The sequence below is a fragment of the Micromys minutus genome (assembly GCF_963924665.1).
Source record: "Micromys minutus genome assembly, chromosome: 27".
NCBI lineage: Eukaryota > Metazoa > Chordata > Mammalia > Rodentia > Muridae > Micromys > Micromys minutus.
The window spans coordinates 28,662,785-28,690,607 of NC_137962.1; the positions used below are offsets into that span (position 1 = coordinate 28,662,785).

At 40.1% G+C, this 27,823-nt stretch overlaps 1 protein-coding gene across 2 annotated transcripts in view; it reads left to right on the plus strand.

Moving 5' to 3' along the window:
* The window catches only part of ABCD2 (ATP binding cassette subfamily D member 2), a 43,077-nt gene extending 15,515 nt beyond the window's left edge, over positions 1-27,562 (plus strand). For both annotated transcript variants that reach the window (XM_080939891.1, XM_080939892.1), the window contains exons 5-10: positions 454-548; positions 4,003-4,148; positions 14,351-14,496; positions 18,897-18,981; positions 22,080-22,205; positions 24,152-27,562. In XM_080939891.1, the coding sequence (XP_080796017.1) occupies positions 454-548; positions 4,003-4,148; positions 14,351-14,496; positions 18,897-18,981; positions 22,080-22,205; positions 24,152-24,371 (818 nt within the window). In that variant the 3' untranslated portion in view covers positions 24,372-27,562. The remainder of the gene's footprint in view (positions 1-453; positions 549-4,002; positions 4,149-14,350; positions 14,497-18,896; positions 18,982-22,079; positions 22,206-24,151) is intronic.
* Positions 27,563-27,823: the final 261 nt, after the last annotated feature.

The window sequence follows — 27,823 nt, forward strand, 5'->3', positions numbered from 1 at the left end:
CTGTCTACTTTTACGTTTTGACCTGATAAATAGAATTAGTGCTTTAGTGCCATAATGTTCCTCATCATTCTGCGTTTCTAAAATGTTTGTCACGTATTGAAATATATCACTTCTTGATTCCTTTCCCAGAAGTGTACTTTTGTTGTTGTTGTTGTTAGAACTAGGGGAACAAGAGAAGTCTAAACTGTGTGGCTGTTATGTCAGATATGGTTTACGTCTACTAAGATAAAGATATTGATATTTGACTAAGAAACTATTTTTATCATAAAGATTTCCTAAATAGATTAAAAATGTAGAGATATTAAATTGACTTCATGTATATTTGTTTTTTCTGTGACTTACTGGTGTGAATTATCTTTATAATTGAGTTTTCCCATTCTGTTGCATTATTTTTCCAGTTAATCAGAATCAATGAGACAGCCTTTGCAAACTTAAACTGTTCTTTGATTATAGGAACAGTTATTGATGTGGATCATGAAATCATTTGTGAAAATGTTCCCATAATTACACCAGCAGGAGAAGTGGTGGTTTCCAGGCTGAACTTCAAAGTAAGATGATATTCAAGAACCTTCTGATTGTTGGCCTCACACTAATAGAGAACAACTCAGAATTCATGTACCTTATGTTAAATGCTTGGAGAGGAGCGTGTGGAAAGGGGAAATCGACAAGGTATGCACAGTGGTTCAGTTGCCGATGCCGTAGCTTCCTCGGGAGGCAGAGTGTGAGCAGAGCCGTAGTCGCCGCTGCCTCGGTGACAAATTGAAAATCAAATTACAGAGCACAGAAGAGACATGTGACACAGCTCTGGGGAACAGGAGCAAAGCTCAAAGACTTAATATCTGGGAGTGAATTTTAATGTCTGGGGATGATAAGAAACATATGTCAGACTATACTTTCATATGCTTTCTGAACTATTACCATTCCCCAGAGGTCATTGTCAAATTTAGTCTTACACATGTTTTCTAACTTTAAATTCGACTTTAAATGATGGGCAGATACATGGACTCAACTGTAGCTCTTAGTTCTATGAAAATGGTTTATTTAACATCCCACATCTTAATTACAAAAAGAAGATGAGGAAAATGGTTTGTCAACCCAAGGCCCTGGTTTTAAAGCTTCGTGAGATGGAAACGTGCACATTACACTTCGTATAAAATGGCTACCGTGCCGTATTAGTCACTTATGCGGTTGTACCTGTACACTGAGAACTTAAAAAAGAAGGGTTGAGTTGGCTCCTGCTTTTGGGAGATTTATTTGGGATTGAGCTATCTGGGAGTGAAACAGAGCTCAACGTTGGCAGGAAGCATGTTCAGAGAAGGGTCCTTATTGTAAGCTGGGTAGCAAACAGAAAGAGAAATTGTGTCAGGGCTATGGTACAGCCCAAGGACACATTCCAACTGACCTTCTTCCTCCAAGTAGGGCTCATGTCTGAGGCTTTCCCCCTCCTTCCAAAATGTAGCAGAAACTGGAGGCTCAGTGATCAACACATGATCCTTTTGGAAGACATTTCAGATTTAAGTGGTATGGGCTATAAGGGCAGGCGAGCTATGTTCAGTCAAAGGCAGGATCAATCCCCATTCAAATTCTGAGCATCATAATACTAATGGTTTCAGAGTAGATCTTAGCCCAGGCTCAATTATTTGAGATATATTGGCAATCGTATAGGCTTGCTGGAAGCTGAAAAGAGAGGCGGAGCTGTGTTATACACAGTGAAATTGTGTTAATAAATTGAAAAGGAATTATTCAATTATAAACCTGTACAACGGTTTTATTATTAGGATATGACATATGTACCAATTAGCTACTTCTTGCAAATATGTAATATTTTATTTTCTACTAGTAGTTCAGCCTTTTAGCCAGGAGTGCAGCTAAGTGGTCAAATGCTTGCCTGGTGTGCCAAGTTTGAGTTCAGTCCTGACCCTGAAAAACAAAGGAATAAAACTCTGGTTTTGTTGTTGTTTCGGTCAGTTTAGGTAAAATACAAGTTCTCATTGCTTTTAATCTAAAAAAATAAAAATAAAAATAGGTGACAGAGCTTCAATGTTGCCATCTTCTAACCATGTCTCTATAAAAACATCATACACTGAAGAAAAACTCAGAGCTAAGTCTCTTGTATAAACTAAGCAATAACCCAGTGGGAGAGCCTTAGAGATTTTTAATGTGCCACAAGGGTGTACATTGTTATAACATACTGTTTGGTGTTACTTTTGTCTTTAGAATGTGTATTTCAATTCTAATCTCCTTCGAATAGCATTAAAAAATTGTTTCTTCAATATTGGTTGGGAAATACACACTTTTTAAGGAAAATTACATTTATCCTTTGGTTGGTCTTCGAAATTAAAATTAGGACTCCAAAGTGTGATATTTTTCTTTTCTTCACACTTAGTTTTTACTGAGAAACTATTTTAAGAAAATATAATCAGAATTTACTGAGAAGTTATGTTAGGGAAATGTTAATATGAAAAAGTCTTCAGTTGTCGGTTTAAAAGTGTTAAACTTCTAAGAACTCTTGATGGGAATTGATATTTTAAAAACGTTTTATGAATGTACTGCTCCCTGTGCAATGTACTTCCCTAAACTCTTTTGGATAGTCCTCAGGCATCTATCAAGTTAGTCAGCTGTCATCACAAAGTAAAGTGGAAAAAGAAAAGCAAGGCAGAGCTCATTTTTGGTAGCTTCTCCCAGAACATTCTAAAATACTAACAATTCACCTTTGTCTTTGACTTGTGGTGTCATCTACTTCTTGGAAACATGGATATTTGTATCCATTCAATGAAAATACACATGCATAGACATCCTCATCCAATGAAATCACATGTGCATAGACATCCTCATCCAATGAAAAGACATGCATAGATATCCTGTAGATTTCTATCTCTCTTTCCCTCACCTTATCTTCATTTTTGCACCAATGATTATGAAATAAATCAATTGTAAACTGTGTCCTGCTCCTAGCTCATGTGGCCCCCTGCAAGTTCGATAGGACGGCAACCTCTCCACACTACCAAACTGAATGTAGGTTATGAATTCTAACTGTTGAAATTTAATGGATAACTAAGACAAGTGATAAAGGGACACTTCAGATTAGTGATTAATAAGTAAGCTTGCTTTATAAACAAATAATATATGGATATGATCTCCACTTACAGAAAGAAGGTGACTATTTTATATGTATACATTCTTCCTAAATATCCTTAAGGGATGGGTTTCATGACATCCAAGTCTGATAACATTCAACTGAGCAACTTAATAACAGGAAAAGATTCTGTACATATTTGATACAGATGCAACCTTTCTTTTCCTGAAGTATTTTTCATCTTCAGTTGGCTGACTCCTCAGAAGTGGGGTTCTGACTTTCTGGAGACTTGAGTCTGTGTGTTTAAACTTAACCCTAAGCATATGCTACACCACAGCTCCCTTGCTTTCCTCTGTCTTGGTTTCATAAGCATATTTTTTTTTACATCTGTGACTGAACCAGACTTAGAATAATATTTTCTTTCTTATTATGTGCTTTTGTGATTTTTTTCAGCATTTCGGACACTAAGATAAAAAAATTAAGAACCCAGCTGTCTCCTTGGATAAATGTGCTTTTTAGTATATTCAACTTTCAGTTGCATTGGACTTTATATTTAATTAGATAGTAATATAAGTAAAATAAAAACTAATTTTAACTTAAACCTTAAGATTAGGTTTTTTTTCATGTGTAGTTAATTTCTCTGTGTGTGGGCAATTTAAAATATCTCAGTTGAAGTGTTGGAGAGCTGGTGTTCTTTCCAAAAAGATTCAGGGTTTTTTGCAATTAATTATTTTATGGTACTTCTAGCTTCATAGGATAACCAAAGTTAAACTTGAGATTCCAGTCCTGATATGTTTTATTTGCTGTCTTTACTATCTAAGACTATCATATGATTGAATACTTCTTTTTAAAAAATCAGTTTTAAATGCTACCCAAATGGCATACTTATTAAATATTGCAACTTAGACTTTTATTTCTGACTTCAGGTAGAAGAAGGGATGCACCTTTTGATAACTGGTCCCAACGGTTGTGGGAAAAGCTCTCTCTTCAGAATCTTAAGTGGCCTGTGGCCTGTGTATGAAGGAGTCCTTTATAAACCGCCTCCCCAACATATGTTCTATATCCCACAGAGGTAAGACATTTTTATATCAAGTAAAAACGATTGCTTTTTGTTCTTAACTTGTGTTCATCTTTGGGCTCTTCGGGTTACGCTCATGAAAGGGCATTTCTAGAGAAACCATGGAGGAAGTCAGGATGAACTTGGTTCTCCCCTGAGTCCCACCTTACTGCCTTGACCGTAACAGACTCTGGATCAATGCCACGTCCTGTAGCTTTCAGGTCTGACAGCATGTTAAGAACATTCAAAGATGTCAGACATCTTAGGAAAGACTAAATGGCTCCAAAGAATAATTCAATGTCATATCGCATTCTTACAGGTAAAATATAGTGCTCCGGTTCTATTCAGGCCTCACCTTTGTGCTCCATGTACATATGTGTCTTAAGATTGTCCATTCATGCCTCGGGGCCTTCTTAAGGTCTCTACTGTGATCATGCTTGATAATGAATAATCTTAACTACCTTAACTAAAACTGCATTAAAAATAAGACAAGCATTGAAAAGCACATTTTTTTCCCCAAAAATCTTTGGCCATCTTCCCTCATGGCCAAAACACAGAAGTATCTGAACGCAAGGTTATATGCCTGAGAACTGGAGTACTTGTTGTGGTGAGAGAAAATAAGCTGTAAATGAAAAATTAACTCCTCTGGTCCAGAGACTCGTATTCTTGCTGGGTCATCTTGCGTGTTACTGGGGTTGAGCAGACAGACAGTCACAGTGCTCCACCTGGATCAGAGGACTGCTCTGGGGTGTGTCCCCAAGCATTTAGGATGGGAATGTAAAGCTGGAACAGAAGTACATGTCACACACATTAGTCCCCACTTTGTTGATACATGGTGCTACTGTTCTTCAGTTGGCCTAAGTTTTAGACCATAAGCAGCAACCGGGCTCTGCAAATTTATTTTCTTTCAAATGAGATTCCTATTTTCTTTTTATAGACACCATGATCATTTATTTGCAGTTTTATATTTCAGTTAAATTATACAAGTTCAAACAGTTGATAGGAACAATGAAATACTTTCAGAAAAAAAAAAAAAAAACCCTGATAGGTCTTATCTTTGCTACAATTTTAATCATCATCATCGTAATTAAGCTGCACTCTGTAAGATGTATTTTTTTCTTACAACTTTATTTTAAAAAGAGAGATACATGTACAGATTTTTAAAAGCATTTTGGCATAAAACTATATGAATATATTTTTGTCAGTACCTGATTCTTTAACAGGTTTGATAATATTCATTGAATTCTTACTAGTTACCATAAGCATAAAGTACATGTTGAACAGAATGTAACATGGAAACAGTCAAAAGTTTTCTTGGTGTGTATAGATTAAACATAATAATTTTTGAATACCAGAAATTGCCACAAGGCTATACTCTTAGCTCTTGGATTATTAATGGTTTAAGGTTTAGGTGTACCACACTCTGAAAGGGTGCTATACACTTATTTTTTTTCCTAAGAAGGACTGAGGCTTTCACTTTTTGGCCTTTGTTTTTCTTGAGCTTCATATGGCCTGTGAGTTGTTGCTGGGGTATTCAGAGCTTTCTGGGGCTAGTATCCAATTATCAGTGACTGCATATTATGTCTGTTCTTTTGTGACTGGGTTACCTCACTCAGGATGATATTCTCTAGATGCATCCATTTGCCTAGGAATTTTATAAAGTCGTTGTTTCTCATATCTGAGTAGCACTCCATTGTATAAATGTACCACAGTTTTTGTATCCATTCATCTACTCAAGGACATCTGGGTTCTTTGCAGCTTCTGGCTATTATAAATAGGGCTGCTATGAACATGGTGGAACATGTGTCCTTATTGCATGTTGGAGCACCTGGTGGAGGCAGCAGAATGCTCTGTCCAGGGGAGAGGAAGACTCAGAAACGTGCTAGCCGAAAGTGTTAAAGGCGAGGAACAGTGTTGGTGCCTGTGTTTAGTACAAGCAGCATGGGAAGGCAGAACAGCCGTTTCTTCCCTGCCCTTTCAGAAACCTTGGCTTTATCGCCTCAGACCATGTACAGATGAATGTGGTAGGCAGCATTATTTCCAGCTTTGCACTTAAGCTGTAACATATAGAACCGTGAGGGGGAAAATGGTCTCTGAGAAACTCATTCACCCCCTCCACCCCCGTTAAGTTGTAGGAGTTTATTTTAAATAACCCACAGCTGACTAAAAGGGAATTCATGATAAAGATAGAAGACACTTGAAAGGTGTGGGGGATGGGCTCCGCACACACTCTGAACAAACAATGCCTCTAAATCTAATGGTTATGGCAAAACATACTTCTAATGAAAGTAAAGGTGTATAGGAAAGCTTACATTTTACCCTTGAGATCTTTCATATATGATATGAATGAAACAGCCCTTGAATACATACACGGTAGCAGGAGACGGGACACTTTATGGAAGTGACCTCTACCCTCAGAGGGAGCTAACCATGATGTTTTACAATCGACAGAAATCATTAGGAAATTTTGTCTTATGAAATGTAGTTTTGCCTAAGCAAAAAATGTCAACTCCAACCCAGTGAAGAAAAAAACATAAGCAGGAGAAGGCTATATTTTAATTTTTAAGTGAGCTTGTCTTTAATCAGTTCACCTTAGTTATTATTGCATTTAGAGGCACGGGGGGGGGGGGGGATGAAATTTACACTTACAGCTTTACTGAGTCCCACCCCCTTCGTTTTTTGATTAGCATTTACTTGAAACACAAACATAAACTAAGAAAATCTAATTGTAGCGTTTGTTTCTAGTATTCTGAAAGCAAGTGGTTTTATTTTTCAAGCAAATTCTGAAATGATCATATAAGAGTTTATTATGTTAAAGAAGGTAACTGTGACTTCTTTTAAAATATGACAGTAAATCATCTTAGATGATCACATAAGTGACTCCTATAATTAATTTATTTTACTGCTTTTTACCGGTCTCTAGCAACAGGATGTAAGATGACTACTAGTCTGGCAGGAAAACCAAAATAGAATTGGGGTCCAAGTGTGAACCCTGTATGTCATTAAATAGACTTTACACTGAATCGCTATCATTGAAGTATTTCTCCTTAGAGACTGTATTTTTTTATGCATTGATTAAATGCACAGTACATGCCTCCTTTCACTGGGGTGAGCTCAGTAGGTTTTATAAGAGTGGGTTTCTCACGTTATGTAATAAGCAAAATAATATTATTCAGGGAGGAGCCAGCGCTTGGGTTTTTCCCAAACTTTCACACACAGAGACCCAAACAAAAACGCACCTCTGGCTCAAGTTGTAAATTGGGAAACACGAATTCCTGAGAAATTGTGAAACCGCCCCAGTGTTTCCCCAGTTGGTGTCTTCTAATGCTTTAGCAATGTTAAGAAGAACCAGATCTTTAGAAATCTGAGCCTAGCTATAAGAATACAGAGCTGTTCTGGAAAATTTGAGTTCGAACCCTTTTCCCTCATCCCGTCTCTTCCGGGACAGAATAGAAAAAGCCGAGACATCTGTAGGATTTAAGACAGAACTTTTTTTTCCCCGAATCTGGCATTTCCAAGTGAGACCGAATGTCCTGTTTAATGTCACTGCACTCCCTCACCAGGTGACTGATACCCATCACCCTCTGCTGGATCAGCTCTCCTGACTGGCAGGAAGCGTCTTCCACTTGAGTATCTCCTTTGTCAGTTCTGGGTGTGTTTTCCTCTTCTTCCAGGGCCTCTAAGGATAGGCTTTCATTTCTCTACTAAGCTATAGCCCATTGCGCATGCGCTTATGCCTTGGTGAGTTTCTGTCTGCCGCTGTGCTGCCGTAGCCCCCAAAGCCAGAATTCCGTGTGTTTGTTGAGTTTTCTTGCTCATCAACTCTATCGATGCATCTCTGTCCTCAAAGTGGGAAATTAAAAAATGGGATTTCGGAAAACATACAGGAAATGTAGAGGCTGGGGGAGGGTTGGGGGAACGGCTGTCTGGCCACCTCTCTCCTTTCTTTGTGCTGCCTTCATTGACCCTCATAGGGTCATCTCTGTACTTCCTGCTGTCTTCTCAGCGGCCTACCTCACAATCCTCAGATGTCCCTGTAGCCACTATTCTTACTGGGAAGAAACCTCTCAGGAGAGAAGTGTTAACAGATCTTCTCGCCACTCAAAACCATCAAACAGTCTGAGAGAGATTTTAGTCCCCCTACAATCATATATCAAATCTGTATACAATCTGCCCGTCTATAATGCCGAGTCTTGAGAGATAAAAGTTCAGCAAAATGAGAGAAGGCCCCGTGGCTTGCTGAGCACACACACACCCAGTGAGCGTTATCCCAGAACTCAATGACCAGCTGAAAGATTTCCATTCTATCAGCAAATCTGCCCGGCATCTTACACTGTGAACCATCTGTCTGTTTCGTTACCTGCACTGAGAATGTTGTCATCCTCTTTGTGATAAATACATAACATTTTTAAAGGAAATTTCTGAAGCCAGTGAAGAGGGGCTCAGTAGACTGAGGCTGATTCCTTGCTTTATAAGTACTAGAAGCAAAAAAAAGTTGAATGATGTAATTTTCATAATAGTAAACATCACTTCTGAGTTGAGTACTTCTTGTTTTGCTAAAAAAAAATAAAATAAAGAGTATTAGGAATGATATTATGCATGCAAAGCCCAAATCTTGAGATTGTTGTGTATGAAAGAGCACAATGACATGATTGGTTCAACCTGTGCATCTTTCTATGATTGACAGCGAGTATTCACGATTGGCTCTGCCTTCTTTCTGGCCAACCACAGAAATAGACTGTATCTCTTCAGTTGTACACTCCCCATAGCTTAGAGTTTAAAAGGTTGATTTTTTTAAATAAATATTGTCCAATTAAACTATATAATTTTAAATTTCCATCCTCTGTTTATTTAAATCGTTCTTGTTACTTTAATTTCTTTAGAGCTGTTGGTGTTTAACCCGGGAAATATGTGGCATTTGAGGTTATTGGTCCAGGGACTCTGAACACAAAGATAGAAAGTTTTTTTCACTATTCTCCCCCTTTTATTCTTTGTTTCAAATATAAAATAATCAAAACACCAGAAAAATCTAACAAACAATAAATTATATCAAAAAAGAAATATAGATAGTCCAATGACAGCAGAAAAAAAATGAGACCATCATATATAAATTTTAAAATAGCTAAAATGCTTGTAATAACTAGTAGCTATAAACCATACTTATTGGGGATGGATTTCATTTTAAATACTCTTACTATGAGAGTTAATAGTTTCTTAAATAAGTGTATATGTAAGGTTTTACAGAAAAACAATGACAATTTCTTGCTCAAATCCCTTCCCAGGAGGAGCAAAAATTATTTCAGGAGTATGTATTTCAGATGTTTCTATTAGAGAGTTGAACAGTAAATAGAAAATCAAGCATTAAAAAACTATAATTATTTGCTTCCTCTGTCATTCAGAGAAAATTAGGTGTTTTCTGAACTTAATTACTTAATTATTATTACAATGTGGTATTATTCATAATTATGTAATGTATAGATTTATTATACAAATGTATACAAATTATTTCCAATATGTGATTTATAGATTATGAATATCTACAATAATGTGTAAGTACATTAACTACTAACGTAATTATTCATTCTTGATCCGAATGCTTTACTGAAATACAGTATTAAGAAATCAATGCTGAAAAGCTAAGTAATCGTAAGTACCAAGTACTTTGGTGAAGTTACGTGTTTACCCTGCTTCTATAACAATGAAGACACCTGAGGAGTCCAAGCATTTTGAGCCCTGTAAAGCCCTGTAAACTGCATCGGTGAACTAGATGTTAGCAAAAGAAAGGCTCAAGATAAGCTTGAAGTATTTTCTTGCATACTCAACCGGATCCGTCTTTAAAGTCTACACGGATGCCATTTATCCATTAACCATATTCTGTCTGGTAAAAGTTACTACAGGATGAGAGCTGGCAGACAATTCTCTGGTGACGTCACTTATCTCACATTCGCCTGCTGTTGGTTTTGGTTTTTTCTCAGGAGACTTTTTACTTCAGTGCTAGGGATCAACCAGCACGGGGCAAAAGGCAAACTTTCCCTCCTCGAGTTACACCTCTGTTGCCCCTTCAAGTTTTGCTTTCACTTAGAGAACTCAAGAGACATGAACCTTTCTGTTGAATGACCATCATTTATTGAGTGCCTTCCTGTGTGCCCGTAAACAATCTCCCCACGTCACTTCCTGCCCGTCACTTCCTTCCCGTTGTTTCCTTTGGTACCCACAACAAATGCAATGGAATTGGTGGCTTTTCGAACAAAGGTAGGTCAAGTTCAGAGTCAGGGGCCAGTACTAGTGAAACTGGGGGCATATTCCAGAACCACCTCTCTCTAGCTCGCCCCCCAACAGACGTTGCTCTATACTGTATAGCATAAAGCGTAGCAAGTATGCCGAAACATGGTTGTAAAAGGTGACACTATCAGCCCTCCGCGAGGCTGTGTGGCGAAGCCTTCAGAGGCGCTAGGGGATTGGATGCACCGCTGTGGTGTGATCATCGGCGCGTCTTCACTGAGCCACAGGACAGGACTGCTCTTTGCACTAACTTCTGTGCTTGAGGCTAAGGTGGAAGGACATCTACCTCTACTGATCTGTGCTAAGTTAGAGCGAGCAGTAAGCCTTCCCTTTCCTAAGGTTCTGAGTCTCTGGCGAGCACCCTTGTGCCAGCTGCTCAGTGGCCCTACTTAACCCCAGAGCTTCTGTTATCATCCGTAGATGGGAATTTTTAAGATGCTTCCGTGTGCGACTGCTCAAGATGATTACAGAAGCAAATGAACACGGGCGGCTCTGCTGCAAGAAAACTGTGGTTAGGACGGAAAAAGGAAAGTAAAGAGGAGAGAAACCTGAAAGGCAGGATAGAAACGCGACTGGAAACGGTGCAGCCGTTTTGGAAAGCAGCCTGGTGGTTCTTTGCCCCCACAATTCCATTTACTGGTTTACACCCAGTAGGCATCATGCCCCGAAAAAGGAAGTGCTAAAATACCCTTCAGTAGATGAATGGATAAAGCAAATGTGGCACACGCCCGAAATATGATACTATAATAACATATGCTTCAGCCCTAGAAGGGAACGTGGCACGTTCTCAAGCACACTTGTCCTTAAGAAGAACTCAGTCACGAGAGGGCACAGGCTGTGTGAGTCTGTGTTTGGAAAATCCAGAATAGGCAAATCCATGGAGACAGAAAACAGATTAGCTGCACAAAGCAGCCAGATGACAGTGTCTGGTCCCAGCTGTGGAGCTTATGAAGGTAGAGGCCAAGATAACTATCCTCAAGTTGGGTATGATGGCCACCTGAATATGTGGGTGTACTTAAAAACCCCACTGAATTGTAGATACTAAAGGCTGATATAATATCTGAATCATATGCCAAGTTAAACTTAAGGATACTTAAGTAGCCCCTTGTATTATGTATGTGTGCAGTTGAAACACAAACTTTTATCTCAAATATTCATTAACTGTATTACAAAATAATTATGCACCACGTATCCCTCAAAGAAACACCACAAATACCGTGAAAAATGTAAGCGGACATTTGGTCTGCGAAACATATTTGTATTTAAAGCCTTCTTTCTGCTCAGGAAAACACATAGAGCTGGCGTATAATTTTTTCAAAGAAAAATTTAGATGCGTGTAAGTGCTCCGCCTGTATTTCCGTGTGCCACGTGAGCACCCGGTGCACACGGAAACCAGAAGAGGATATCAAATCCAGTGGGACTTACAGAGAGTTGGGAACCGCTGTGTGGGTGCTGGGAACCAAATGGCGGAGGGCAGCCAGGGCTGCAGCGCCTAGCCCCTGCTGTCTGTGTAAGACAGACCCTCACTAGGATGGCTTGATGCTCCTCACGGAGCCATCCAGGCCCTTCAGGGTTGTATGGAGTCTCTGCCTGTGTTAGTTCCCATTGCTGCTATAGAGAGTCACCAGTAGACCGGTAGTTTGAAGCAATGGAGAGTCGTTCTCTCATGGTTTGGGACTTGAGTGAATTTATTCCGCTCTTTTCCTTCTCCTCCTCTCTTCTGTGCTCATTTTATCTATCTGATACTTATAAACAGTATCCAATTTCTTGCTTCTCAGCTAATTGTTTAGTTAATTGTATCTATCAAATGGTAACATTTTAACCAGACCAGTGCAATCGCAACTTGTATTGAAATGATGTGGCACACACCTTTAAACCCAGCACTTCAGAGACAGCAGCAGGCAGCTTTCTATCAGTTTGAGGTCAACCTGGTCTACAAGGACAGTGTCAGGCAAGCCAGGACTACATAGCAAGACTCTATCCCCAAAAATAAAGAAAAGAAAAAGAAAGAGGGAAGAAGGAGGAAAGAAGGAAGAGAGAGAGAGAGAGAGAGAGAGAGAGAGAGAGAGAGAGAGAGAGAGAGAGAGAGACCAAGAAACAAATAAAGAAAAAAACAGTAAACAAAGATGTTTAGAAAGGATGTTTTTTCTCTGTTCTACTCTAGCCATTTCACCTGCTTGGGCGACCTTCTCACTAGTTTCTGAGGTCACTTTTCCTGTTTCTTTCCATAGGTGCAACCAAATGTATGCATTTATATTATCCTTCATTTTCTTTTCATAGAAGGTGAAAACTGTCTACCTGTGGTTCTCAACTGGGGACAGCTTCATCACCTAGGGATATTTGTCCCCTTGGGGAGACTTGTAGACAATTCTTTGATCATGTCTGAGGAGATGCTACTGACATCTAGTGGATAGAAGCCAGGTACACCACTAACCTTCCCACAGCAGGGCACCCTAGACAAAGACAGATCATCCACAACCAGCCTGACTTTGAGACATCCTGATCAGTCTGCCTTCACATTTTTCTTTTGAATTGAATTATGGTCGCAGAACTCACTCTGTATTACTTCATGTGTGCCTGCCTAGTCGCTGTAGCCCAACATAGTAGCTACAGACATTTGACTCAAGAATTCTCTCTGCCCTTTGCAATGTAATGGGCAAGCTTAGGGATGTTTTCTTCTGGGGCATATTTAGGAGCATATCCTCTGAGAAAATTCCCAGAAGTAAGTAAAAAAGCAAATGGCATGTCAATTTGCCACATTTACATCAAGGAGGTTGGATTTGCAGCATTGTATTGGAACATAATTCTGACAGAATTATCAAGCTGTTGAATTTTTGCCTATCTGATGGGTAAGAAAACTGATGTCAATTCCTTTACATTTTTCTTATTAATATCTTGCCTTTCAGTTTGTTTGTTTACATGGCTGCGAAAACTCCAGGTTTTTCATTTAATGCAAATAATCTTAGATGTTCAGAAACAGTCATTGTCAAACATGCTTGTAGTAGTCCTTAGTCCAGGCCTTCTAGATGAACAGAACTGATGGAACAAAGATAGATAGATAGATAGATAGATAGATAGATAGATAGATAGATAGATAGATAGATAGATGGATGGATAGATGGACAGATGGACAGAAAGACAGACAGATAATACATAACTAGATATGTAAGAGATAGATCGATGATATATAGAGATAAATAGATGATAAATAGGTAAGAGATAGATAATACATAGATTTAATTAAGAAAAATGATTTTATTAAGAGAGACTATATATACACACGGGGATTCATTAGAGTGGTATAAGGTAGTACATTCCAGCTACTCCAACAATGACTGTCCACCAACAGAAAGTCCAATAATCCAGTTGTTGTTCAGGCTGTAAGACTTGAGGTCTCAGCTGGTCTTCAGTATTCACTGGAATCCTGAAGTAGCCTCTAATGCCAGTGAAGGAAATGACTTGCTAGGGAGGAAAGAGCAAGCTCCGTCCTTCCCTGTCCTTTATATAGGCTGTCTCCAGAAGGCTTGGCTGGGATTAAAGATGGATCTTCCCACCTCAAAATATCAAGATTGAAAGCCTGTCTTCCCACTTCATATGCTTGAATCACGAACAGAAGATCCTCACTGCTGTGCCCAGACACTTGAGTTTCACTTACTTCCAGATTTAGTTGACAACCAAGAATAGCCATCACAATGGTTAAAACAACATATTTTTCTGTAGAAAATGTCAAATGGTTTCTTATAAAAGCTTTTCTGTGTGTATATCTTAGTAATTTTTCATAAACCGGGTATTATTTTGAAGTCTATCTAAGAAACATAATATAATTTTATAGATTGAGTGTTTAAAGCTCGTTGTATTCCAGACATCAGAATGTCACTCTGGGTAAGTTAACAAAACCTGTCCACTAACATTCACATGTGCTTGGTGTTTTATAGGCCATACATGTCTCTTGGAAGTCTTCGGGATCAAGTCATTTATCCTGACTCTGTGAGTGACATGCATGAGAAAGGTTATACAGACCAAGACCTAGAACAAATTCTGCACAGCGTCCATCTCTACCACATAGTTCAAAGAGAAGGAGGTAGACTATGTCATTATTTTTAAGTGTGGTTCAACGTTATATGCAAAGCAAGTTTGGGTTGTATGATGCCATGTACCCGTCATCTTAGCCCTTGGGACACTGAGGCAAAAGGAACGGGAACTCAAAGCCACTGTTCCCTATGTGTTAAATTCGCGACAAGCCTGGGTTACATCAAAATTTCATCTCAAAAAAATTAATTAAATAAGTAAACTTAGGTTTGGTATTGGTTATCAGATATGCAAATACCCAACAAAAGCAGCCTACAGGTTGGCTTCCCCTTTTGCTGATGGTTCATCGGTGTCAGATTGGCATAGCATAGAGGATGTGTGATAGTCTCACCAGTGAGAGCAATCAGGTTTCTCCTTCTCCCCCTTTGTCCTTCTTGGACTTCTCTGTCAGTCAATCCTCTCTGGAAGTATCCTTTCTGAGACACACAGGCATCCTCCAGTGTGGGTGACTCTAGTCAAACTGACAATAGTGATGACTGTCCCAGGTATCTATGAAGTCTGTGACTTTGTTTGAATATATGATACTATTAGACCATAAGCATGTAATGGTTTTTTTTTTTTTTTTTTTGATATCTTGGTTTTGCTTGTGTTGTGTTTAATACAGCACACTACGGTCCTTTTACCAAGTAACCATAACACTACATCTAGCATCTAAAGGCTTTGATATTTAAATGTACAAATGTCTTGAGTTCACTGACATTCTAGATATATGCAAAGTCTGCAGCGAACCGTTCGCTTGCCAAGTTCTCTGGGCTTACATTAAATGTAATTTTTGGAAGCAGATCTCACATAACTAGTTTCTTTTTAGTCCCACAATTTTATAACACACACACACACACACACACACACACACACATTTAGACCACAAATAAGAGATTACAGAGCATAGAAAGTTCATTGTAGGTTCCTTTAGCATAAGACATATATCAAAGAGTAGGGGATATTGTATTAGTTAGGGTTTTATTGCTTTGAACAGACACCATGACCAAGGCAAGTCTTATAAATAAAAACATTTAATTGAGGCTGGTTTACAGGTTCAGAGGTTCAGTCCAGTATCAAGGCAGAAGCATGGCAGCATCCAGGTAGGCATGGTGCAGGAGGAGCTGGGAGTTATATCTTCATCCAAAGGAAGCCAGGAACAGACAGACTGAGCATCCTCAGGCAGCTAGGAGGAGTGTCTCCAAGCCCACCCTCAGGGTGACACACTTCCTCCAACAAGGCTACACAGTCTACTAGTGCCACTCCCTGGGCCAAGCATATGCAAACGATCACAGATATGTATACATAGGAGCTTTCAATTCTATTATTTCCTAATAGCTGTGTTTTCAAATGTTTTGATAAGTCATATGATGTTACAGCACAGAAAACTTCCTAAAGAGCAAGCCAGAACTCTAGGTTGATTTGTGCATGCATGGATCTCATGCTCTGTTTCCCAGCCTAATTACATTATTGGGGAAGGGGGATAATATAGTAGATGCTTGAGAATATGAGCTTTGGATTCAGAGGTTAAGAGTCAAATCCTAATTAGCACTGCTTTCTGTGTCCTCGACGATAAAATGGGGATACATTCTTTTAGTGTTTCTGTGAATACTAAATGAAACTATGTGTGTGGCATTTACTGTGGTGTCACACACGTCCAGTTACTAGTCACTTCTTCCTTTGGAAGGAGCCAATTGGAATTCTTTAGATTAGCTGATTCTTTGCTTATTGACATAAGAGCACATGACTACGGGTACCCGGGGGGGCCAAGTGTTGGATCACTTGGAGCTGACGGCACAGGTGGCTGGGAGCCACTTAGCATGGATGCTAGGAACCAAACTCAGGTCCTCTGCAAAAGCAGTGTGTGCTCTTAACCAAAGGATCATCTCTTTGGTCCTGGTATTATGTCTTCTTCCTTTTGTTTCTGTTTTTTCTTTTTATCTAATGTATTTTTATTGGCTATTTTATTTGTTTACATTTCAAATTCCCTTTCCCCAGTTTCCCCTCCAGAAACCCCCTATCCCATCCTCCCTCCCCCTGCTTCTATGAGGGTGCTCCCCCACTCACCCACCAACTCTCTCCTCACTGCCTTAGCATTCCCTTACACTGGGGCATCGAGCCTTCACAGGATCAAAAGCCTCCCTTCCCATTGATGCCAGACAAGGCCATCCTCTGCTACATATGCAGCTGGAGCCATGAGTTCCTCCATGTGTACTCTTTGGTTGGTGGTTTAGTCCCTGGGAGCTCTGGGGGTTCTAGTTGATTGATATTATTCTTCCTATGGAGTTGCAAACCCTTCAGTTCCTTCAGTCCTTTCCCTATCTCCTCCATTGGGGACCTTGTGCTTAGTCCAATGGTTGGCTGTGAGCATTCACCTCTTTGTCAGGCTCTGGCAGAGCCTCTCAGAGTACAGCTATATCGGGCTCCTGTCAGCAAGCACTTCTTGGCATCCAAAATAGTTTCTGGGTTTGGTGGCTGCATATGGGCTGGATCCCCAGGTAAGGCATTCTCTGGATGGTCTTGCCTTCAGTCTCTGCTCCACTCTTTGTCCCTGTATTTTCTTAATACAGGAACAATTCTGGGTTAAAATTTTGGGTATGAATGGGTGGCCCCATTCCTCTATCAGGGGCCTTGCCTAACATCTGGATACGGTCTCTACAGGTTTTCTCTGCCCTTTCTTGGGTATTTCAGCTAATGTCATCCTATTGGGTCCTGGGAACCTCTTGCTTTCTGTGTTATATCTTCTTGTCTTGTTTCTCTCACCTCCCCTAACTCCTCCTAGATCTTTTCCTACCCTGCATTTACTTCAAATATATTACTTTTATTGTATTTCCTTTTTAACTTTTGGAACAGAGAACACTTCCAAACATTTTTCAGATTTTAAAAATGACATAAGATGTATTCCTAAAAATATCTTTCCCATCCTTCTTCACTCTAATTTTTCATCTTCTTTGTTTAATTTCTTATTCATAAATTCAGGTGCTTTTTTTTTAAGACAGAGTATCACTGCATAGCCCAGGCTAGCCCCCAACTCATGATCCTCCTGCCCTTGCCCTTGTCCTAGAATTACAGGCATGTTACACTGAGCCTGGTTTGATTTCACGCTTTCTAAAACATGGAGTAGAGTTTATAATAATTCCCAAAGGCAGAAAACATCAAAAACGTAAAGATGAATCCTCATTCAACAACACACGTTATTCTGTCGAAGATTCTGACCTTTTGCATGCTAAAGGATAAACCCATGTTCTTCCTTTTAATTCTCCAAAGAATTAAGTAGTTGACCATATAAGTTGTTCTTTCAGGTACCCATGGTAATAAGACAAAGACTCCATGTCTTCCCGTACCTAAAGCCTGGTTTACTTAGAGACGGTAATAAGGAGGCGGCTAAGGGAGAAGGTTGTGTGTGAAGCTTGGTCCTCCTCCAGTGGGAGAGTTAAACCCGGACACTGAAGCCGTGGAGATGTTCCCCTTAGTGTGTTTGTCAAGTGTGAGCACTCTTTCTTCTCCTCTAAAAACTGGAGTCTGCAAAAATAGAACTGTGGTCTTGGTCTCAAGTAATCTTTTCTATCTAATTATGTAAGATTTTGCAAAATTTTGCAAAAGCATTAAGTTGAAACTCTCAAAATTCCACCCCCCAGATGTGTGTCTGGTATGTGTCTGCATGTTTTCAGAAGTGCGGCCATAATATATATGCCATTCTGGATTCTCGTTTAAATTTTTCTGGTATAATTTTCACATTAGGATAGAGAGAGATGGAGATATAAATATATATATATATATGTATGTATGTATATTCACTTTGCAAATTGATATTAAGCAATCAGTCATTGAAATGTTTTAAGAGATGTGTTGCATAAACTGTGAAAACACTAAATCAACCTAAATATAGGCCCTAGCTCTGAGAGATAACCGTAACTCAGGTGTTTCTATGTCTCCATGAGTTTTGGATTAACCCACCTGTAAAACTCAAATAAAGGCAACTTCCTCATAGGCTGTAGAATAATGAGAGGACTTTGCAGAAAGTGCCAGACTTGTGGGAACTTCTTAGCTTGGTTCCTTCCACGCTGTTTGGGGCTTGGCAATTGTCCTATTGTTAAGCCTTTCCTGCCACTGCCCCCAGAAGTCAGCATAGGTACATCAACAGACTGAGTAGCAGACGTACTTTATTGGCTGGCAACGTTTACACCCCTTTCAAGATGTCCCCAGTATAAAGCATTACTACCCCTAAAAGAATATCATATTTAAAATAAAATACTCATACTCACGGCTCTCAAGCCTGACCCTGTGCTGCACAGAATACAAGGCTCCTCCTATTTTCAAGCAGAACAAGCCAGGAATCTCTTGTCCAGAACAGACGTGGTAACAAGTCAACACGTGTCTGCAACCTGTACATTTGTTTGTTTGTTTTTCTAGGATGGGATGCAGTCATGGACTGGAAAGATGTCCTTTCAGGAGGGGAGAAGCAGCGGATGGGGATGGCACGAATGTTTTATCATAAGTAAGTGCGCTGCGTTCAGGGAGCCGTAGTTATCACTGACAGAACAAGAGGGTACTCAGCAGTCTCATCTTAGGTTAGACAACATCTGACTGGGAGGCTGGACAGATGGCTCAGTGGTTAGAGATGCTTCCACCAAGGATCCCCTAGACCTGCCTAATGATGTCGCCTAATACAGTTCCTCATGCCAGGGTGATGCCCAGCTATAAAATTACTGAGTTGATACGTCATAACTGTAATTTTGCTACTGTTATGAATCCTAATGTAAATGTCTGATATGTGACTTTCCCCAAAGTAATCACAGCCCACGGGTTGGGAACTGCTGCCCTAGATACAGTGGAAGGAGAGACTCAATGACTTTTGCACATTGTCCAGTCCCTTCCACATTGGCACACACACTCACACATATGCACACACACAAACACTCCCACACGTAAAAACCATACATAAAAATAAATGACAGTGAGTCCATAAATCCATGGGACATTTTAAAACCAAAGAGAAGAGGAGACAGAGGGACCAATTGGCACATTTAAAAAAATATATCTTATTATTCAGTTGGATCTAAATCAAGTTTAAGTGGTCTCTAAATCTCTGAGAGGGTGCCCCGCATCCCCCTGCCTGGGTTATTAAGCTCTAGAGGATTAGGCACATTCTCTCCCACTGAGGCCAGACATGGCGGCCCTCTACTATCATATTCCTCTGGGGACCTGGGACCAGCCCGTGCATGCTCTTTGGTTTGTGGCTACTCTCTCGGACCTCCCAAGTGTTCGGATTAGTTGGCACTGTTGTTCTTCCTATGGGGTTGCCATCCCTTCAGCTCCTTCAGTCCTTCCCCCAACTCTTCCATAGGGGTCCCAACCTCAGTCCAGTGGTTGGCTGCAAGTCTGTTATTATATGATGCTTGGCTAGAGTTGATTATCACTAGTATAATAATTATATACCAAGCATATTTAAGAATATTATTCAATAAGGTTTTACAAATGTGGGTGCCCAAAGTAACATAATGCCCATTTCACCTGATGCCTCATCCAAGATAGAGAATGTTTTTATTACCCAGAGAAAGGGGTCTCAGTGGCCTTTTCATTCATGTTCCGCTTATACCCACTTCTGCTCTTGTTGGTTTTATTTTCTCTGCCATCTCAGGTGAGTGAAATCATACACTATATAGTTTTGTGCAGAGCTGTGGTTTTTAGTGAGAAAAAAAATTGTTCTCTTAGTAATATCTTAATATAGGTATTACTTATAATAAGCTTACAATGTTAGTCTAAAGATAGAGGGTACTTACTTTAAAAAAAAAAGAACCGAATTTTACCAGCTCTGGATTTTTCATGTTGTGCTTTGAAATGCTGTTCTCTCCAAGGAGACCCAAGGGCACACTGTAGCCTGACATTTCTGACCAGCTGTGAGCCCATCTCTGGGAACTGGCTTGGGTTTCTTCCATAAATACTCAGTAATATGATCAGCAACACAGCCTGGGAGGGGCGGTGTAGTGAACTGCAGATGTGACCGTTTCTCCATGTCTCTGCATCAAAAAGACACCAATAAAGAAAAGGATTTTTTAACCGGATATTTCAAGTATTGGACTAATCAGTATTTGTGGTTGTAAGACCTTATCAGATAGACCGTAATAAAGAGTGAAGACCAAGTGACTTCTTGGAGGTTAAGGACAAGCAAACTGTAAAAAGCCAGCACCTTTGCAAATGGACCAAATAAATCAGGAAGTTAAAGCCAGCGAAGGAAAAGCGTGATGCTGAGCCATTGCCTCTTCCCGTGCCCTCGGGGTCATGACAACCAGATTATAACACACACTGAGCTTTGATAGGAAAGATCTGAGCTGGCGACAGCAGAGAACCCTGACCAAAAATGATACAGAGCTTTACAAAACAATGTGCTCTGTGAGATTCTTATATATAATTCTAATATTTGAAGGATGACCAGGAAAATCCTGTCTTGAAGGGATAGTTTTTTTTTTCCTTCACATGTTCTACAGTACTTGTGATTCAGCAAGAGGGAGAAAAAGAAGCAAAAGTCTAAGAGATGATGTGTCATTTAATACTGTAAGTATTAGTTCTACAAATGCCCAATTCTGGCTGTATTGTTTGGTATATTTACACACACACACACACACACACACACACACACACACACACAGCCTAACCCTGCCAAGGAAACAAAAGTGTATGACTCATCTTACATTCCTTACAAGTTGCTATGACAACAGAATATCAAATATGCTTTTTTTTTTTTTTTCCAAAATCTTCTTTTGCTCAAAGCACTCTGAAAAGGAAGACACAAAATCAAATGAACAGTGTGGAGAAGAGCTTTGCACAAAAAGAAAATTTTGCCTAAATTTTCTTTCTCTTCTATATTGTCTTCACCTTTCCTATCTAAATAAAATCACAAATAATAATTAACCTGCAGAAACCCAATATTTGCTATATAATAACCAACCCCAAAGTGACTTCACTGTTGTCCTGGCTGAAGTACAGTGATGATGAGAGACTTTCACAATCCTAGGGGGCACAGACATGCCTCCAGCTTTGATTCTGTCAGGCTTCACCTGCATCTCCAGAATAGCTAATGGGGTCCAGTCAATAAGCAAGCACAGGATAGAAAAGAAAACGTATGAGGCTAAGAAATCATTTGTGTAAAGTGAGAGGTTTCTATGGATTTTGGTGTTGGGGGGCTATGAATTTGAAATAGCACAAGGTGGGGTACGCAGGAGGACATGGAGGGGAAATGGGAAGGTGAAATTATATTATGTAATTATATTCAAAATCTCGAAACGTCCAAAATAGATAAGTAAGAGTAAATGTCATGGTGAAAAGTCCCCTGGAACACTTTGACACTGATCTTCAAAACTCACACAAAAACATCAAAGTACGGTGTCCACGTTGACTTTAGTCCTGAGCTGAGGCTGCGTTGCTGGCCAGGCAGAATAAAAGAACAGCTGCTCCTTTGCTTTATTACTTCCCAACCTGAACAATGTCACATTCTTCTGAGCCCCTCCGAAGCTGGCAGGGTCCGACTGCTGTCCAAAGAGAGACACAGTTCCAGAGCAGATCTTCTCACTTATTTGTGGGGTTTTTTTTTTTCAGACCGAAGTACGCGTTGCTGGACGAGTGTACCAGTGCCGTGAGCATCGATGTGGAGGGGAAGATATTTCAGGCTGCCATCGGGGCTGGGATTTCCTTACTGTCGATAACACACAGGCCTTCTCTGTGGTAGGTACTCATGGCTTCCTCTTTGGTGATGCATGCTGTGTCTTTTCTTCTTCTTAGTAGAGAATCTTGACAGATTCTTCCACGGAGAGTATGAAAGTTGTTTTCTACCTGTATTTCTCTGATGTTGCCCCAAATACTTTAGCTCCCTCTAGCCTAATGTCACCTTAATGCCTTACGTATTAATGGACCGCACCTTCTAGTCATTAGGAAAAGCTACTAGGGAATCTGATGGTTGGTCCATACCAAAAAAGGATTTATCATAACACTAGAATGCACTGTGAGAGATTATGGGATTGGTTAGGTTTAGGGTTAGGATATGACTACAAAAATTCTTTCACTATTTACTTTCAAATCCAGTGGTGGGAAGGAACGATAGAATTCTGTAACTTAGTATTTCTAAAACTATCAAGTTAGGGGAATTACAGGAAATAAAAAATAATAAAGTAACAGTTCATTTTTGTTGGTTGTCTTGAGAAAAAAAAAAGAACCTGGTAGGAAGAAGCATTAAATCTCTCATCCCCATTCAAACAATGGGAACGAAACAGTGTCATCTTCTTAAAGGGGAATGATCCACTCAGAATGTACCTCAACCCACTGAGCTCCATAATAATTACTTAAAGTAAGATGAAAAACTGAAGACAGGAGATGTGAAGAATCACGAGCCAGTTGTCTTAGGGTTTCTACTCCTGCACAAACATCATGACCAAGAAGCAAGTTGGGGAGGAAAGGGTTTATTTAGCTCACACTTGCACATTGCTGTTCATCACCAGAGGAAGTCAGGACTGGAACCCAAGCAGGTCAGGAAGCAGGAGCTGATGCAGAAGCCATGGAGGGATGTTACTAATTGGCTTGCTCCCCCTGGCTTGCTCAGCCTGCTTTCTTATAGAACCGAGGTCTACCAGCCCAGGGATGGCTCCACCCACAATGGGCTGGGCCAGGGATGGCTCCACCCACAATGGGCTGGGCCTTTCCGCCTTGATCACTAGTTGAGAAAATGCCTTACAGCTGGATCTCATGGAGGCATTTTCTCAACTGAGGCTCCTTTCTCTGTGATAACCCCAGTTTGTGTCAAGTTGACACAAAACCAGCCAGTAAGAGTTAAGCTAAGTGAGCAATTACACATGACTCACAACTGGAACAACTCTGCCACCACGCTCTCTCCACCCATCCCACAATCCTCTGCTAGTGAGTGGCCTGGGCTTCCCTTAGGAGAGGGATGGCTTGCCTCCCATCTTTCAGTTCTGTTCCTCTATGTAGCTCCGAGGTAGCTGAACCATGAGAGCAGAATGGATCCATTTGGCAGGAAGACAAGATTTCTAACATGGTCCTGTAAAAACGATTCTAAATTATTGTCACTGAACATTGTACATAAATACAATTCTTTTGCGTTTTCTCTAGTTTTTCTCGGTGTGATCTTTTAAGGCTTACTCTTTCTCCACTTCCTTTCCTTACTAAGTGTGCTTCATTATTTACTCAGAACACACATTTATCCAGAAGATATTATGAGGGTAACTTACTACATGAATAGTCCTCCTGGGGCTGGAGAGATGGCTTGGTGGTTAAGAGCACTGACTGCTCTTCCAGAGGTCCTGAGTTCAATTCCCAGCAACCACATGGTGACACCTATAATGCCTTCTTCTGGTGTGTCTGAAGACAGTACAGTGTACTCATATATAAATAAAGTAATTCTATTTTTTTTAAATAGTCTTACTTTGTAAATTATATGTGCTCAATTATTAAACAAACTCAGGAACATCCAGAAGAATTTCTTAGAGATGAAAGACTTTGGACTTTAGCAATTCCGCTATTTATCTCAGATATCCATTAGAATTAAAATGCAGAGTAGCCACATTTGCTAAAACTTGCCTTTGAACATCAGCTAGAAAGTTCTATAGCTAAAAGGGCGTGTAAGATCATGACTAACAGCACTCATTCTAATTACGCAGGAAGTACCACACTCACCTACTACAGTTCGATGGCGAAGGCGGTTGGCGCTTTGAACAGCTGGACACTGCTATCCGTTTAACGTTAAGCGAGGAGAAACAGAAGTTGGAGTCGCAGCTTGCTGGAATTCCCAAAATGCAACAGAGACTCAACGAACTGTGCAGAATTTTGGGCGAAGACTCGGTGCTGAAAACAATCCAAACGGCAGAGGAGACATCCTAAATTCCCTTGACACGTTTTAAGTTAGCTTCCGGGTGAAGCCTCAAAAACTCTCTCGTTACTGCATGCGGTCTGTTAATCTAAGTGCAGAGGAAATAAGCCAGAAAAAAAAGTATTTTGTATGATTTTAGCACCGAGGAAATACATGACAACTTTTCAAATGGAAAAAAAAAATAAAAGCAAACAGATTAGTTGAGATTAGTCATTACTCCGGTTAGTGCCCAGTGAAAGGCTAACTCACTGGTAAAGCCGGACTTTCTAGGGATAGGAGAATGTGTGTGGCCTGAGGCCCTTCATGTGGGAGAATGCCCCCAAAACAGAGCAGCAAGGGCAGCAGCTGGGCAGATGTTAGCTGTGCAGAATAGGGACTTCGAGGGTTCCTTCAACCCAGTTAACGCAGATAACACGTGCAGCACAGGGAATCCATAATCAGCATTGCTAGGGGCCAACTCAAACTGTCCAAAATAACGGGCAGGTTGATACATCATTTCAGTCTGAAAAAAAAAAAAGTATTTTAATGACAGTGGTGGGAAACAAGCATGGCTAGACAAGTATAAAGTATGGTATTTAAACTTTTCATACTTTGAGCATCTTGATACAGATACAAAAAATTAACATTAATAAAAAATTGTATTTGCTTCAAAACAAACCCTCTTATTTTTTAAAAAGAGAATCGCCCATACAGAAGAGGAGGGTCCGAACCATGCTTGCCCTGTCTGCTGCTTGACTCTGCAGTGATGTCTAGTACCACTTCTATCCAGAAGTACTGTTTGTTTGGTGTCCCACCCCCCCCCCCCAAAAAATAACATTTTCAAAACATGATTGCTGTCGTAAATATGGATGTTGGAAATCATAGTTACTGTTCCTACATTCATTTTATCTTTTAATGAACTCTGTCTCCGAAGCAATCTTTTAAGGCATACAAGTTTTTGTCCCTTTCTCTTCTGAGCCAACCCTCAGATTTACTTTAATCACATGATTTATTTTAGAAGAGCTATAAAGATCAATAAAGGTCTCATAGCCCCCTGATCAGGTGCCGTCACCACTGTTGGCCCTGAAACTTAACTGGGATATAATGTCCATCTTAAAATGATGGGGACCAGGTAGATGGCCAGAATTGGAATTGTAGGCAAAACAGGACATAAGGGAAAATCGGGTAGATAAATAAATAGTATTCAGGCATGGAGGGATGACAGTTGCTTCTCATGTAAGGAACCTGAGTTTCCATTGCCAACATCCATATGGTGGCTCAAAATTGTGTCTAGTTCTAGCTCCAGGGATTCTGACCCCCTCTTCTGGACTCCAGGGGCCCTGCATGCATGTAGTCCTCGCACATACATGCAGACAAAACTCTCATCACATTAAAAATATATAAATCTAAAAGATAGTAAGGAGTTGAAAATCGGCAATGCTGCTGTTATTATCACTTAGTTGCTCTTTGCAAGAGATGAAAATTGAGGGAGAAATGCAAAGGCCATCAGTCTTTGACTTAAAATCATTCAAGAACGTCAGCACGGCTCAGCTGTGCACATCCGCCCGACGTGTCTGCAGCATCAGCAATCAGAAGGGCGGTACACTGCTCTTCTGGTAAGCTTCAACCTGCTGGAGATGACAGGGGACAATCTATACGAGTCTGTCATACGAAGTAAAGAGCATTTACTCTCATCCTCTCTCGGGTGCAGGTGAGCTTTGTGAAAACCAAGATCAACTGTTTTAGGGGCATGAGATTTTGTTTGTGTGTTTAGGCAGCACTTTAGCTGACAGTACCTTGTAACAATAGACTGTTTGGCAGACAGGCTCCCTGGAAGCCATTCACGATGGCTGTTGTAAGAGACTGCAGCATTTTCACATTTTCAGTTCCACAAAAATCTATGTGATTTGAATTACCAGTAAATGTAAACCACCTTACACAAAGCAATGCGGTACAAGGTCGTGATTAATACCTTTCTATCTGTCTGTTACTAATACTTCTACTAAAAAATGTGGGACAAGAATTACATATTTGGTTTATCAGAAGTATAGAACCAAAATTTGACTGTTGACTTAAAAAAAAACAACTCACTAATCTTCAACAACCATGTTTGGAGTTAACCCCGGTTATAGTACTAAAGGGGAAACGTTTGAAGAACGCATCTTATATTAGCCCTGACAGGCTTAAGAGGAAAATTAAAAGTTCGCATTTGAGATTATACTTTTCAAACTTAAACATTAAACCACCGAGAAGGACCTGATATCTTACATTTTTTAAGCTGTGCGAAGGATGCCAGCATCAATGCTAGATCTGTGATTAAACCTTGCCTAATAGATGTTACCATGAGCTGAGTCAAAAGAAATACGATTCATTATGCAGTGGACAGGGCTCAGTGATGTTTGAAATTCAATACTGAAACGCTAGTCATGAAATTTAAATGTTAAGGTTTCAGGACAAACTTTCTAATTTCCAGTAGCTCTTTGGTAACTACTGATGTTCTGAGTTGGCTTCCTCTGAGACCAAATACCCTTTGTCCTGGAGGAAGGATCTGATGTGAATTTGTGTTGTGTATAATCTGACTCTTTCCAGAGTGGTCCCACAGGTGACCAGAGCTGATTTTCTGATAGGCATACTTCTGGAAACATAAAGACGACCGAGATCTCTTCTTTGACAAGGACAAAGAATAATACAACGGGGTATAGATAGCTTCAGCTGTCAATCTACTTATTTTTTCTCAGAAAGGGCATAAATTTATGGAGCTTGATTATTTCAGGGGCCGGGATAACTCATAACCTGCGTCATGACATCCTGTTTTTGCAGCATGCTATGGTATGCCAAGTGTGAGTCTGAAGCTATGTTCCCTCTTGTAGACGAGATAATCACTAAGGTCCTCTTGAATCACAAAGTTGATAACTTACTTGAAAACCAACTCAGCTTGCCCTGTGTTTACATAGGAAGGGTTTCCCTTCGATAGTAATTTGACTTTTGTCCCAAACTTTGGTGTGTCACTAAAGGTATAAATAAATGTGTTGGTTTTTATCTGGAGCACTGATTCCAAGTAGAAGCGTGTATCTGTGAAAGGCATAGCTTATCTCCGTGTTTGGAATAGGTTTTTGACTGTGTGCGCCTCAAGAGCATGCTATACATTGGAACCCTGAGGAAGTTACATGCTTTAAGACTTGACAAATGTGGTAACAGATATTAAATTATTTGCTTAAAGAGATGCCTCTGGTGTCATTACTCTGTGGGCACAAGGTCCCTGATTGAGCACAGAGCGCTTCCCCACACCTGGCACATTGTTCCATGCACAATGGCTGAGAGTCTGCGTGTGAACTTTAGATATTGCCACATGAAAGTTGGCAGGTGGATGTGTGTTTTTAAAATCAAAACCACACATCCCCCTCGCTTCTGGTGAGCTTCCTTAGTGCTGGTGCAAAGGGATCTCACCATTTAGGGCAAAAATTCCAGAAGCAATTTTCCTTCG